The sequence below is a fragment of the Pristiophorus japonicus genome, chromosome 11, assembly GCF_044704955.1.
Source record: "Pristiophorus japonicus isolate sPriJap1 chromosome 11, sPriJap1.hap1, whole genome shotgun sequence".
Lineage (NCBI taxonomy): Eukaryota > Metazoa > Chordata > Chondrichthyes > Pristiophoridae > Pristiophorus > Pristiophorus japonicus.
In genome coordinates, this window is record NC_091987.1 from 32,481,310 (window position 1) to 32,496,055 (window position 14,746).

The following is a 14,746-nucleotide window of genomic DNA, read 5'->3' on the forward strand; positions in this document are numbered from 1 at the left end:
TCCTTGTCTTTTTCCATAACTACCTTGAATTATGGTCACTAGCTCCTGCTGATACCCCTTCCACCTGCCCAGCTTCATTCCCTAAAACTAAATCCAGAACTGCTCCCTCCAGTGTTGGGTTTGCTACATACTGGCTTTAAAAGTTCTCTGAATGCATTTTAGGAATTCCGTATACTAATTTTGTCCCCGTTAATATTGGGGTAGTTGAAATCTCCTACTATTACTGCCCTATAGTTTTTGCACTTCTCAGAAATTTGCCTTCATATTTGCTCTTCTATCTCCCTCTCACTGTTTGGGGGTCTATAGTACACTCCCAGCAGTGTGATCGCCCCTTTTTTGTTTTTCAGTTCAACCCATATGGCCTCATTTCATGATCCCGCTAACATATGATACGTTAGCGGGATCATGAAATGAGGCCATATGGCCTCACAGCTGTAATAGTTTTTTAAAATCAATACCGCGACCCCCCCCCCTCCCTTTTTATTCTCCTCTCTATCCCGTCTGAATTCTTCCTCCAAATTAAAGGTGTTGCTATGGGAACCCGTATGGGTCATAGATATGCCTTCCTTTTTGTGGGATACGTGGAACATTCTTTGTTCCAGTCCTACTCGGGTCCCCTCCCTAACCTCTTCTTCCGGTACATTGATGACTGTATCGGTGCCGTTTCCTGCTCTCGCCCTGAACTTGAAAATTTTATTCACTTTGCATCCAATTTCCACCCTTCCCTCACCTTCACATGGTCCATCTCCAACTCTTCCCTTCCCTTCCTCAACATCTCTGTCTCCATCTCTCGGGATAGGCTTTCGACCAGTATCCACTATAAGCCCACTGACTCCCACAGCTACCTGGACTACACTCCCTCCCACCCTGCATCCTGTAAGGACTCCATTCCATTCTCTCAGTTTCTCTGTCTCCCCAAAGCTCTGACGACAACATCTTTCACACGAGTGCCTCGGACATGTCTTCCTTTTTCCTCAACAGAGAGTTCCCCTCCGACATGGTTAACATTGTCCTCGACCGTGTCCGTTCTATTTCTCGCATCTCTGCCCTCACCCCTTCCCCCTCAGAACCATGACAGGGTTCCCCTTGTCCTCACTTTTCACCCCACCAGCCTCCACGTTCAACAGATTATCCTCCGCCATTTCCACCACCTCCAGCGTGATCCCACCACCAATCTCATCTTCTCCTCCCCTCCCCGCTCAGCGTTCCGAAGGGACCGCTCCCTCCACGACACCCTGGTCCATTCCATAGTCACCCCCAGCACTCCCTCCCCTTCCCACAGCACCTTTCCATGCAAGCGCAGGAGATGCTCTCTTACCTCCTCCCTTCCCACTATCCAGGGCCCCAAATACTCCTTCCAGGGGAAACAGCGATTTACTTGTACTTCTTTCAATTTAGTATACTATATTCGCTGCTTACGATATGGTCTCCTCGACATTGGGGAGACCAAGCGGAGATTGGGTGGCCGCTTTGCAGAGCATCTCTGTTCAGTCTGCAAGTGTGACCCTGAGCTTCCGATCACCTGTCACTTTAATTCTCCACTCCATTCCCACTCTGGCCTCTCCGTCCTCTGTCTCCTACACTGTTCCAACAAAGCTCAACGCAAGCTCGAGGAACAGCACCTCATCTTTCGTTTAGGCACTTTACAGCCTTCGGGACTCAACATCGAGTTCAACTATTTCAGAGCATAACCTCTGCTGATCTTTGGCCCCCTTCTCCCCACACCGAGCTTGTTTTTTTTTTCTCCTGGTGTCTAATGGCAGCTGGTCATTATCCCGCAATTCACACCCTATCTTGACTAATGTATTTCTAATTCCTGGCATTACCATTTCAATTTGGCCCATCATCCCTTTTGTCTCTCTGATCTCTCCTGTCTGCCACCCTATCACAGACCTTTCCCTTTTATTCTTTCTTCCCCTCCCCCTACAGTGCTTCTTAAGAATGTGTTCTTTCCGAACACTCTCTAGTTCTGATGATGGGTCATCGACCCGAAACGTTAATTCTGTTTTCTAACTACAGATGCTGCCTGACCACTGAGATTTCCAGCATTTTGTGTTTTTATTCCAGATTCCAGCATCCGCGATATTTTGCTTTTGTATTAAATAATTATTTTGCTTCAGTATTTACATGTGAGATAGAACAGGTGGACATGACATTGGATGATTGGATTAGTAATGAGATAAGTATATTTAAAATAAAAAGAGGGATATATTAAATAAACTAATCAAACTAAAAGAGGATAAAACCCCTGGTCCAAATGGATTGCATCTACGCATTTTAAAAGAATCTAGGGAAGAGGCATTACTACACATATTTAATAATTAGTTAAAAAAAGCTGCAATGCCAGAGGATTGGAGGATAGCTAACGTAATATCTATATTTAAGAAGGGGGATGGAACATGTCCAGTCAGCTTAATATTGGTGGTAGGAAAAATAATGGAATCCCTACTAAAAGGAGAAAATAGAACATCTAGAAACCAAAAATATAATAATGAATAGTCAGCATGGATTTCCAAAGGGAAAATCTTGCTTAACCAAACTCATTAAATTGTGTGAAGAGGTAAGAGAGAGAGTAGACAATGGTAATGCAGTAGATGCAATTTATCTAGATTTTCAAAAGGTCTTCGATAATATGATGAACAAGGTCAGAGAATGCGGAGTCAGGGGACAAGTTACAGAATGGACAGCTAGTGGGCTTCAAGACAGAAAGCAGAGGGTAGGAGTAAAAGGTAGCTATTCACAGTGGCAGAAAGTGAGTAGTGGTGTTCCACTAGGATCAGTGCTGGGACCACTGTTGTTCACAATTTATATTAATGATTTAGACTTTTGAATCAAAATAACAATTTCTAAATTTGTGGATAGTCAATACAGAGGAAGACTGCAACAAATTACAGTAGGATATTAATAAACTTGTAGAATGGACATATAATTGGCAAATGAAATTCTACACAGATAAATGTGAGGTATTACACTTTGATAGGAAGAATAGGGAGGTCACGAGTCTCGGGGGAGAGAGGAACAAAGGGAACTCGGAGTACAAATACACAAATCACTAAAAGTTGCGACACAAGTTAGCAAGGCCATAAAAAAAAGAAAACCAAGCACTTGGGTTTATCTCTCGAGATCTAGAATTGAAAAGTAGGGAAGTTATGCTAATGCTGTATCGAACCTTGGTTGGACCACACTTAGAGGACTGCATACAGTTCTGGTCGCCATGTTATAAAAAGGATATAGAGACACTGGAGAGGATGCAGAGAAGATTTACAAGGATGATACCAGAAAAGCGAGGGTATACACACCAGAAAAGGATGAACAAAGAAGGCTGAGGGGTGGCCTAATAGAGGTCTTTAAAACTATGGAAGGTTTTGATGGAGTAGATACAGAGAGAATGTTTCCACATGTGGGGAAGAGCATAACTAGAGGCCATCAATATAAGACAGTCACCAAGAAATCCAGGGAATCCAGAAGAAAATGTTTTACCCAAGGAGTGGTGAGAATGTGGAACTTGCTGCCACAGGGAGTGGTTGAAGCGAATAGATAGTATAGATGCATTTAAAGGGAGGCAAGACAAGCATATAAGGGAGAAGGAAATAGAGGGTTATGCTGATAGATTTAGAGGAGGAAAGACGGGGAGGAGACTTGAGTGGAGCATAAACGGCGGCATGGACTGGCTGGGCCGAATGGCCTGTTTCTGTGTTGTATATCCTATGTAGTGCAAACTTTAGTGCAAGATGTCATTTACTGACAAGGTCATAAACTACATCATACTCACATTTCTTCAGCTTGCAGTCTTGTTCATAGATTGCTTGCTATTCATGGAGAGAAACCATGGGCTGGTTTCACAAAGCTGTTTCTGCACAAGCTTTATGTACGTGCATTGAACAGGAAACACCACATCTACTTTGACAAAAGCCTTTGAACTTGTAATTACTATACAATTTCTGAGATGATAAGAAACTCCCACAGACTTAGTTTTGGCTTGAGCTAACCATAATGTTCCCATGACCTTGTTATATTGTTCCATTGACCATTTGACTAATGTTTTGGGGATTTCAGATATTACAGAGAATACTGCCTGTACTTGGCCACCTCCTGAATTGGCTGCTGACCCCTCCTGCCGTTGGCTCAGTGTGGAGGTCGACCATGTCTCACCCTCCCATAACTGGCGAACTTCAGCAGGGGGCCCATTTGGCGCCTGCAGCTTGCTGGGTACTTTCAAATAAGGCTCAAACCTGAAAAAGGTTTGGGCTTCCCAACGCCACCCTTGGATGGATGACGGGGCCACTCCGCTAACTTTGCACCCGTTTCCAGCAAGAGTTGAAAGTCCCCCATTTTTTTCCCCAGTTAACATAACCCAGTTTTTCTAAACTTAAACCGCTCTCAAAAATGGAGGATTGAAGTCATACAAAATAAGAAAACAGGTAAGGAAAAACAAATGTTTGAGAGAAAAATAATAATTGTAGTATCGGTTGAATTAGATTTAAAACAAAAAGACAGAGAATGGAAAAATACTAACAATGACTGAGCAGAATTGAAGTGTTTTAATTTAGGATAAGATTGTGTTGTGTTTATTTTAGTAATTTAGGGATATAGGTAGTTCCCTCCACTTGTCAATAGTCTCCAGTGCGCCAGTGCAGCCTTCGGTCGCCTGAGGAAGAGAGTGTTTGAAATCAAGGCCCTCAAAATTGCCACCAAGCTCATGGTCTACAGGCCTCCTATATGGCTCAGAGACATGGACCATGTACAGTAGACACTACCAACGATGCCCCCGCAAGATCCTACAAATCCCCTGGGAGGACAGACGCACCAACATTAGCGTCCTCGACCAGGCCAACATCCCCAGCATTGAAGCACTAACCACACTTGATCAGCTCCACTGGGCAGGCCACATCGTTCGAAATGCCAGACACGAGACACCCAAAGCAAGCGCTCTACTTGGAACTCCTTCATGGCAAACAAGCCAAAGTTGGGTAGAGGAACCGTTACAGGGACACCCTCAAAGCCTCCCTGAAAAAGTGAAACATCCCCACCGACACCTAGGAGTCCCTGGCCAAAGACTGCCCTAAGTGGAGGAAGTGCATCCGGGAGGGCGCTGAGCACCTCGAGTCTCATCGCCGAGAGCATGCAGAAATCAAGCGCAGGCAGCGGAAAGAGCGTGCGGCAAACCTGTCTCACCCATCTTTTCCCTCAAAGACTATCTGTCCCACCTGTGACAGGGACTGTGGTTCTCATATTGGACTGTTCAGCCACCTGAGGACTCATTTTAAGAGTGGAAGCAAGTCTTCCTCGATTCCGAGTGACTGCCTATGATGACAGCAGTCCAAGCTGAGTTAAAAATGCTAATTTGCATACTATTTTTTAAAAATATAACTACAGGATTATATTGTTTTCTGCAGGTCACCATAATGGATATGGAAATATAGGGTAAACGTTGTGGTACTATGCATTGGGAGAGCAGGCATGCAGCACACATGAAGGAAATCACAGCATTGAATAAACAGGTCATATATTTATTACATACTAGACTGCAATTATGCGGTCTTGTACATCTGTTTTGTGTTTTAGTCTCAATAAGGGCCCAGATTAAATGAACATCTAGCCCTCAGGCATTTTTGCGGCTTATCCGCCAATTTTGCTCCTTTTAAATTGGAGTGAGGAGCAAGGGCAGCTGCATGTGCAAAGGAGTTCTGAAAGTGCCACAGGTTTTCTATGTTGTTTTTCTGTTTCAATGTTTATAGTACAGTATTGTCATTAGTAGTAGAAGCATAATAAATTGGTACGGTGTAAAGAATTCTAACAACAATACTCAATCTCCAAAGCATTGCATATAGGGAGTCAAGATCAAGTGCAGGATTCAGGTCAAGAGGCTTTGAGGGTGGAGATGCAGGGAATAATTGGACCCAGGCACAATGGAACTTAAGGAGTTCAAAATAGCCTTCTATTTTTCAAGTTTCCTTGTTCCGAATGGATCAAAGCAAAATAAATTGTCTGATAAAAATTAACTACATTTTTTACTGTTAATATTTTCTAAATTTGCTGCACAGTTTCGGGTAGTTTCCGCTTTGGCTGCAATTGGTGATCCGGGGGAATATTTCGCCGACAATTGTGCTGGTTTTGAGAAGTGTTTTTTTTCCCTCAAGTTTCTGCTCAAACTCATTTGCATATCATTGAATGTAAAATCGCCCATGAACCAGCGCAATCAGGCATAGTTTTAGAACGTAGTTTTTAAAATATCATTTTTTGCTTTAAAAAATATTCAATATATTTAAGAGTGGTAATTTGGTGGTTTGATTAAAACAGCTGGAAATGGGTTTATCACAAAAAATATGCGTTTTTAATCACAGTGCCTAGCTCACCACCTGTGAGTAATCCAATTTTAAATAAGCAAGTTGCCTTTAAAAAACTGTACAGAATCATTTGCTAGTTATATTGGGGTACAGTGATCAGTTTCTTAGTAAATAAAAAAAAATTCAAAAGCATTTAAAATGTTCCCATTTGTGTCCTTGTGCCCAAAAGAACCAGCTTAATTTTAAGAACCTCCTCGAAGGCCCGCAAATTATTGCAATTAGTATAAACTTGCAATGGTGATTAATTCGGTGTGGAGGCGTAGCCAGTTTTGTCAGTCTGGCCAGCTTCTAATACAACATTTTTTAAACTAGCGCAAAAGATCACGGAAACACGATTAGTGCTGGACTTAATATGCACTTGAAATTCCTCAATCTTTTGCGTTGGTTTGGCTAATTTCGCGTTAATTGCACTGAAAAAAAACAGCGCAACCTAACGGAAACTCCAGGCTTTTTTCTCAGTTTAGTCACAACGTTCTTTATTTTCGTCAGCTTTATATTACAATATTCATCATATATAACAGATGTTTACTCCAAGATACTGGTGAACAGCAACCTTTTCGTCGAATGGCATCAGAAAAGTACAACCCCATGACTATTTAAAAAAAAAAATACAACAAAGAAATAAAAAAGGCAGCATGAACCAACTCTTTCCAGAGTGCCTATAATCGACCCATCATGGATTCGATCCCAACTATTTAGTGCTGGAAAATAATCTGTGCATAAATGCTCCGATTCCCAAATGTAATACAGGAAACTCCAGAACATTAATTCAGCCCCATATCTCTAATATTTAACTCTGACAGTCTTCCCCAATTCATTCTTCTCCCTCACTTGCCCCAATCAATGGTAGCACAAGAATCAGTGTATCCCATGTACTTTTTCATCATTTCAGTCTGTGTCCATTTCTACAATATCCACCTATTTGGTGAAAAAAAAGTGTTTTCTTCAAGGCAAAATTCCTCATAACACAGGTATAGAGTTCAAAAATCTATGCAGATAACTTTGTGTGTAAACTAGCAATTGTATCATTTTGCAGCATTGCCAAAACTCTCTCCAGAATAAGTCAGCAATCCATAATGTACACAATCATGTAAAACTAATACTACACTCCAGAAGGCAAACCAATGCAACAGCCTCTTCTATTGAAATTTGTTTAATTTCCATTTAAATGAATAGCATCTAAAGAAAGAAAAAAAATCTCAATAGAAAATTCATTTTACTCTTTCCACACTGCCTGTCCTACTCCTGGGGCAGGGGGACGGGGGACAGGGGGATGGCGGAGGGGGGGGGGGGCACAGGGAGGGGGGAGAAAGAAGGAATATTGGGGCCACTATCTCTTTTAAAAATCAAATTAAGATAAACTTGACCCATGAAAAATGCAATGCGAGCTTCCACCTAAACCTTGGGGATTTTTTTTTTGTAAAGCAGTTTGATTTGACTCGTTCAAGGAGCAATGTACTGAACATGTAATGTAATGACAAAGGTATCCAGCCAATGTGAGCTGACCTTTTTAAACTACTAAGTGTGATATGATCTTTTAATAATTAATTCACTAGTTTCCAGTATATTCTACATACAGTAGTCTATTCAATGAATCCTGCTTCAGTATTATAAACATGCAAGAAAAATAAATCAGTATTATTCTGCATAAATGCAATGGCAATGTTTAATTTAGGATCTCCACAGTGGACTTGATCTGAAGAAATGAGCTATGATTTATATCATTCAACAGTGAGAGAAAATCTACCTTATGCAAAGTCCTGAGTCGGTGTGGACACCCACTGAAGTGGGTACGAACCAAACTAACGATATACTACGCAGTCAATAAGATATGTCTATCATTATCCCACACCGGCAACAAATATTTTCTCCCGCACTTTTTCTTGTGTCTTCACCTCACTCCAGCGTCACTCTCTCATCACCTTTCCTTCCTCCCCTTCCTCACTGTCACATCTCTATCACTGCCCCCAGACCTCTGCCAGTGTTACTCTGTAACTTGCTCCCAGATGACGCAGAAGAGTAACCAGGCATGAAGTACCCAAAGATTTTTCATCCCTGTGGATAAACACCTGCACAATGAATAGTTAAGAGGACTAATTATTTAATCTACACATTCTTACCCGTTAGATGATAATGTTCCTCACTGTCTGAGTCTGTAAGAGAGATCAGCTCCTTCAGCAGAAGGGGGTACTTCAGAACACGCTGAATAGGCTTGATCAGGTAGGACTCCAACGTTGATGAGTGCTGCTGTTTAGGATTTTGGGCGTCGAGGAAGGCCTTAAAGGCTGGATTTACTTTGGCTAAATTCAAGTAGTATAAAAACACAACTTGAAACACACAAAAATTATGAAACTACTGAAAAAACGTTCTATACTTAGAAAGGGGGAGGAGTAAAATCCTCAACAGCATCCAAGTTTTGTTCAGTTCAAATGATAAGTTTCCTTCAAATACTGATTATCTGAATTTCATACTTGCACATTCCTTAAAACGAATGAATATTTCTACATCAAGCTTCTCATAAGTGTAAGAGACATCAGGCTTTCAGATACGGAATCTAAACTATGTACAAAGTTGTAATGCAATTACCTTTAACAAGGACCTTGGGAACCTTTGTATGACTGGCACAGAATGCACTGTACAGCTTGAAACGATCAGCGTAGTACAGGAATGAACCACCCAATGAGAAGAGTACTTTCTGCAAGAGGAGCAAGAAATAATCAATTAGGAGTTTGATTAATACAATTCCAGCCAATGTATGTTGGTGGTATCTGCCAGTTAGTTTTCATCCTGCAAAGTCTGCATTTTGTATGAAAGTTATCTGGAACTTTGTAAGACTTATCTAACAAAGCAATTCTAGTTTCACAATACATACACTGTCTAGCTGGCAGAGCAATGATTCCTGTTCTGAATTATGGTTCATTTCTTTCTGGTTGCTGCTTTCTTGGCTTCTGAACAGGAATTCCTGTTCTGCTCACTTTTCTGCCCTCTTCGCCCATTGCTGGCTCCAAGCTAAACCTTTGCTCCTCCGCTGGCTCCTGAATTGGACCTCCATTCATTCTGCCACCTGCCCCGAGGCTTCCTCCTCGAGTACTGAGACACCCCAGTTCTTCCAGTACCCCAGTATTTTCCTTGAGGCAAGGACAATTTATGATCCTTTTTCCATGACGAATTGCCTCCTCAAATATTTTTCCTTCCGTCACCTTCACCCTCACCTTCAACAACAAGTCCAAAGAGCACATTAATTTCTTCATATCGAAGACTATGGCTTCCCCCTTCTCTCCTACTGTCCCAGTCCCTCACTGACTCACCTTTGATAATCTATCACTGTTTTTTATCCTTTCTGCCATCTCCAAGTTCATCTCTTCTGTGATATCCACCTCCTGTTCCCTCAATATCCTCCCAGCAAGCTCTTAATCACACAATTACCTTCTGCCTCCATGCTTGCCAACACAGTTAATGGCTCCCTTTGTTTATCTCCTCCACTCTCTTTCAAAGTTTCTATCATCACTCCCCTCCTCAAAAAGCTCACCCTTGACCTATGTATCTATCACCTCATTTCAAACCTCCCTTTCCTCTCGAATGTGTTATCATCTCGTGGCTCCATTCTCCCTTGTCCGCCGCAACTTAACCACAGCATTTGATACAGATGACCATGCCATCTCTTCCATTGCCTCTCTGTGGGATTCCCCTTGCATGGTTCCATTCCTACCTGTCCAAATATAGCCAGTACACCTCCAGCAATAACCTGTCTTCCTATCTCACATAGTCACCTCCAGAGTTTCCTAAGCATCAGTCCTAGTCACCTCCTCTTACGCATTTACATACTTCCTTTCACTGACAATGTCCACAGCATTTATTTATGTTAGCAATATCCCAGCATCATAGGCAGTCCCTCAACTCGAGAATGACTTGCTTCCACGCCAAAACATTCACAGGTGTTTCAATGAAGGACCTAATATTCTAGGTCCAGAACTAAATCTTGAAGGCAGGAAGATGCCTGTGCTTGGATTTTTTTTAACATGTGGTGGCCGTTGCACACCAGCCACCACACAGGCTTGACAAAGCTAGATCTTGGTCCAGTAGCAAGGATTAACCAAGACGACTGGAGACCAGCTCTGCTGCACGGACCTACTGCACACACATATTGCAGTGTGGGCTGGCCCATACTACCTCTGGGCCCTTGCGTCTTCTGGGCCCCGAACTCATGCCTCCCTTTGGCCCCGATCACGTTCCTCTACAATCTCTCGCCGCTCCTTCGCCCCGACCTCGCCGCTCCTGCAGTACCTGCCCACGCTCCAATCAACGACCTGGATCTTGGTGACGTCCAATCCAGTCACCCTCTTCACTCTCGTTGCTCTCCTGCTCCAGCACATGCTGCTCCCTGGAGTGGTATGCCGCCACGCTGCTCCTTCTGCTCCCCGGCCTGCTCTGATGGTGCAATATCCAGCTCTACTACAGCACCACTTCCTCTGACCCCATGACTACCTTTGTGCGGTCAGGCTTCCCTTTCGAACATTATGCCATAGATGGTCACAATTTCCTTTAACTGGACATCGGGAAAGACCAAAGCTGTTGTCTTTTGTTCCCACTGATAAACTCCACTCAATGGTCACTGTCCATGGCCACACACTCCGATTGAACATGGCAGTATGAATCCTTAGCATTCTGTTCAACCCAGAGCTGAATTTAAACCCCGTATCCTATCGACCATCGAGAATGCTTATTTCCACTTCTGCAGATCCCTTGCGTCAGGCCCAACCTCACTGACAGCCATCAAAACCTTTGTCACCTAGACTCAATTTCTCCATGCTTCTCCTTTCCCCAATTCCATAAACTCCAACTTGTCCTGCACACACATCACCACGGTCCTAACTAGCTTACACTGGTTTCCTGTCCCCAACAAAGGTTAACTTCTTGTCCTCATCTTCAAATCCATCTATGGCCTCACCACTACCTACCTACCTGTGCAACTTCCTGCCGCCTTACATTTTCTTCCACACCTTTCAATCCTCCACAAATGGCCTTTTGTACTACCCCCTTCCCCACTCCCCCACAGTCAGCTGCCTTGGCCCTATTCTCTGGGCTGAGGCAGCTATCCCAGTATTTTCCTTGAGGCAAGGACAATTTATGATCCTTTGTCCATGGCGAATTGCCCCCTCAAATATTTTTCCTTGTGTCACCTTCCAAAGAGCACATTAATTCCTTCATATCGAAGATTGCGACTTTCCCCTTCTCTCCCTACTGTCCGAGTCTTCCACTGTGCAGTCTCCTCACCGCATAGTACTGCCCCCAGTCATCAAGATCCACAGCGCAGCCCTGGACAACGTGGACCATTTCCCATACCTCGGGAGGCACTTATCAACAAGAGCGGACATTGATGACAAGATTCAACACCGCCTCCAGTGCAGCCTTCGGCCGCCTGAGGGAAAGAGTGTTTGAAGACCAGGCCCTCAAAACTGCCACCAAGCTCATAGTCTACAGAGCTGTAGTAATACCCGCCCTCCTGTATGGCTCAGAAACATGGACGATGTACAGTAGACACCTCAAGTCGCTGGAGAAATACCACCAATGATGTCACCGCAAGGTCCTACAAATCTCCTGGGAGAACAGAAGCACCAACATTAGTGTCCTCGTCCAGGCCAACATCCCCAGCATTGAAGCACTGACCACACTTGATCAGCTCCACTGGGCAGGCCACAAGGTCCGCATGCCAGGCACGAGACTCCCAAAGCAAGCGCTCTACTCGGAACTCCTTCACGGCAAACGAGCCAAAGGTGGACAGAGGAAACGTTACAAGGACACCCTAAAAGCTTCCCTGATAAAGTGCAACATCCCCACTGACACCTGGGAGTCCCTGGTCAAAGACTGCCCTAAGTGGAGGAAGTGCATCCGGAAGGGCGCTGAGCACCTCGAGTCTTATCGGCGAGAGCATGCAGAAATCAAGCGCAGGCAGCGGAAAGAACATGCAGCAAACCCCTGTCCCACCCACCCTTTCCCTCAATGACTATCTGTCCCACCTGTATTGGACTGTTCAGCCACCTAAGGACTTAAGAGTGGAAGCAAGTCTTCCTCGACTTGAAAACCTTCTTAAAATCTATCTTATCGACCAAGCTTTTGGTCATCTATCCTCTAGCATGCTCTGTTCCTTTTTATCTTTTCCCACTGTGAAGCACCATGGGAAATTCTTCTACATAGAGATGATATATAAATGTAAATTTGTTGCTGTTTTAATTTCTCATTCTTCCCCTCCGCATCCAAAGTTAGGAAGACACAGAAAACAGAATAATCACTTCGTGACTGTAAATCAGTTATTTTGCTAAATGTAAAGTGGCATCCACATTATCTAAACTGTCCACCCAGTACTCTAGTAAATAATATAGCTTGTTATAATTTTAATTTTTTTAATTTTTAAACGAGTTATGAAACTCTAATCTTGATTTAGTAAAGAGTGGCACAATGAACTCAATTTTGGCCACCATTCTGCGCTGTTCTTTTGGCGTATACAGCTTTTTTTTGGAGCAGACAATAATCTGCAAGTTTGGCCAAAGTTTCTGCGCCATTCTGAAGTAGGTACGTCCGATTTTTTAGTCACTGATTTTTTTACGTCACTGGGGTCGGAACCTGCCATGTGCGACACACCTAGCCATTTAAACGAGTTTGGCCAAGTACGATTTTTTTCTAAAACGGCGCACTGCATGTTTGTGAAAAACCTTCCCTACACTTAAGGAAGTCAGCGCAGAGAAGAGAAAATCAGCAGAGAGAAGAAACCATTGTTCAGCGGAGCTAAAGACAGGGCAGGTAGGTGGGGGGGGGGGGGGGTCATTTCGGCCCAGGATAGGTGCGGGCCGGCCCACTACCATCCCAGGCTGAAAGGACCCCGCACCGGCCCGTTGCCTTCCCGGGCCGAAAGGACCCCGCACCAATTCTGGGTCCTTTCGGCCCGGGATGGCAGTGGTTCAGTTTCCAGCCCAGCCTCAGCCCTTTTTCAGTTTCTAACCTCAGCCCTTCTGAGCGTCCCTCGTTACCCTAGCAACATCAGTTTTTGCCGCAGGTCTTAAGTTCCACCTCCAAATTCAAAGTTAATTCCGGCGAAACTTGGGATTTTTTTTTGGTGCATTTGGGCCACTAAAAAAAAAATCGTATGTACCTCTTCAACTGCGCCAAAAATCACCCATATGGAAAATTGAGCCCATTGTCATTAGGGTCCAAAAAGGACATCTTTTTATGGAGGCAAAGGGCATGGCTGAGGTACTAAATGAGTAATTTGCAACGGTCTTCATTTAAAAAGAGGATGCTGCCAATGTCACAGTAAAGGAGGAGGTGGTAGAGAAATTGGATTGAATAAAATAGATAAAGAGGGGGTACTTGAAAGGTTGGCAGCACTCAAAAGTAAAAAAGCTACCCGGTTCGGATGGGATACATCCTAGGTTACTGGGGGACATAAGGGTGGAAATTGAAGAGACTCTGGACACAATCTTCCAATCCCCCTCGGAAATGAGGTTGGTGCCAGGGAACTGAAGGATTGCAAATGTTACACCCCTGTCCAAAAAAGGAGAGAGGGATAAATGCGCAATTACAGGCCAATCAGCCTAATGTCGATGGTGGGGAAACTTGTGGAGACATTAATCAGAGACAAAATTAATTGGAACTTGGAAAAATATAGGTTAATAAATGAAAGCCAGCACAGATTTGTTAAAGGTAAATTGTGGTTGACTAATTTGATTGAGTTCTTCGATGAACTAATGGAGAGGGTGGATCAGGGTAGTGCAGTTGGTGATGTGTATATGGAATTTCAAAAGGCATTTGATAAAGCACCACAATAGGTTTGTCAGCAAAATTGAAGTGGAAACAAAATTGGCTACGTGACAGAAAGCAAGGACTAGTGGTGAATGGTTGCTTTTCAGATTGGAGTGAAATTGTGTAGTGGTGTTCCCGAGAGGTCAGTATTGGCATCACTGCTCTTTTTCATAGTTTGCAGATGACTTGAAACTCGGAAATGCAACAGTGCGGGGGATAGTAACAGACTTCAAGACGACAAAGACTGATGAAATGGGCAGACATGTGGCAGATGAAATTTAATGCAGAGAAGTGTGAAGTGATAAATTTTGGTAGGAAGAATGAACAGAGGCAACAGAAAACTAAATGATACAATTGTAAAGGGGTGCAGGAATAGATAATACAGGGGTGTATGTACACAAGTATTTGAAGATGGCAGGACAATGTGTCAAGGCTGTTAAAAAGCCACACAGGATCCATGGCTTTATAAATACAGGCATATAGGGACATTTTAACAGTAAAGTGCGCGTGGGTTTGGGTTTGGGTTTGGGAGGGTTGTTAAAATCAGCCAAAATGTCAGCGTGTCTGGAAGTCGGCTCCAATGCACCGATTTCCGGAATTAA

General features: G+C 43.5%; 1 protein-coding gene across 2 annotated transcripts in view; it reads right to left on the bottom strand.

The window, feature by feature from the left end:
- LOC139276003 (rho guanine nucleotide exchange factor TIAM1-like) overlaps window positions 1-14,746 on the bottom strand; it is a 421,871-nt gene that overhangs the window by 25,318 nt on the left and 381,807 nt on the right. For both annotated transcript variants that reach the window (XM_070893321.1, XM_070893322.1), the window contains 2 exons: window positions 8,934-9,042; window positions 8,468-8,647 (listed from right to left, as the gene is read on the bottom strand). In XM_070893321.1, the coding sequence (XP_070749422.1) occupies window positions 8,468-8,647; window positions 8,934-9,042 (289 nt within the window). The remainder of the gene's footprint in view (window positions 1-8,467; window positions 8,648-8,933; window positions 9,043-14,746) is intronic.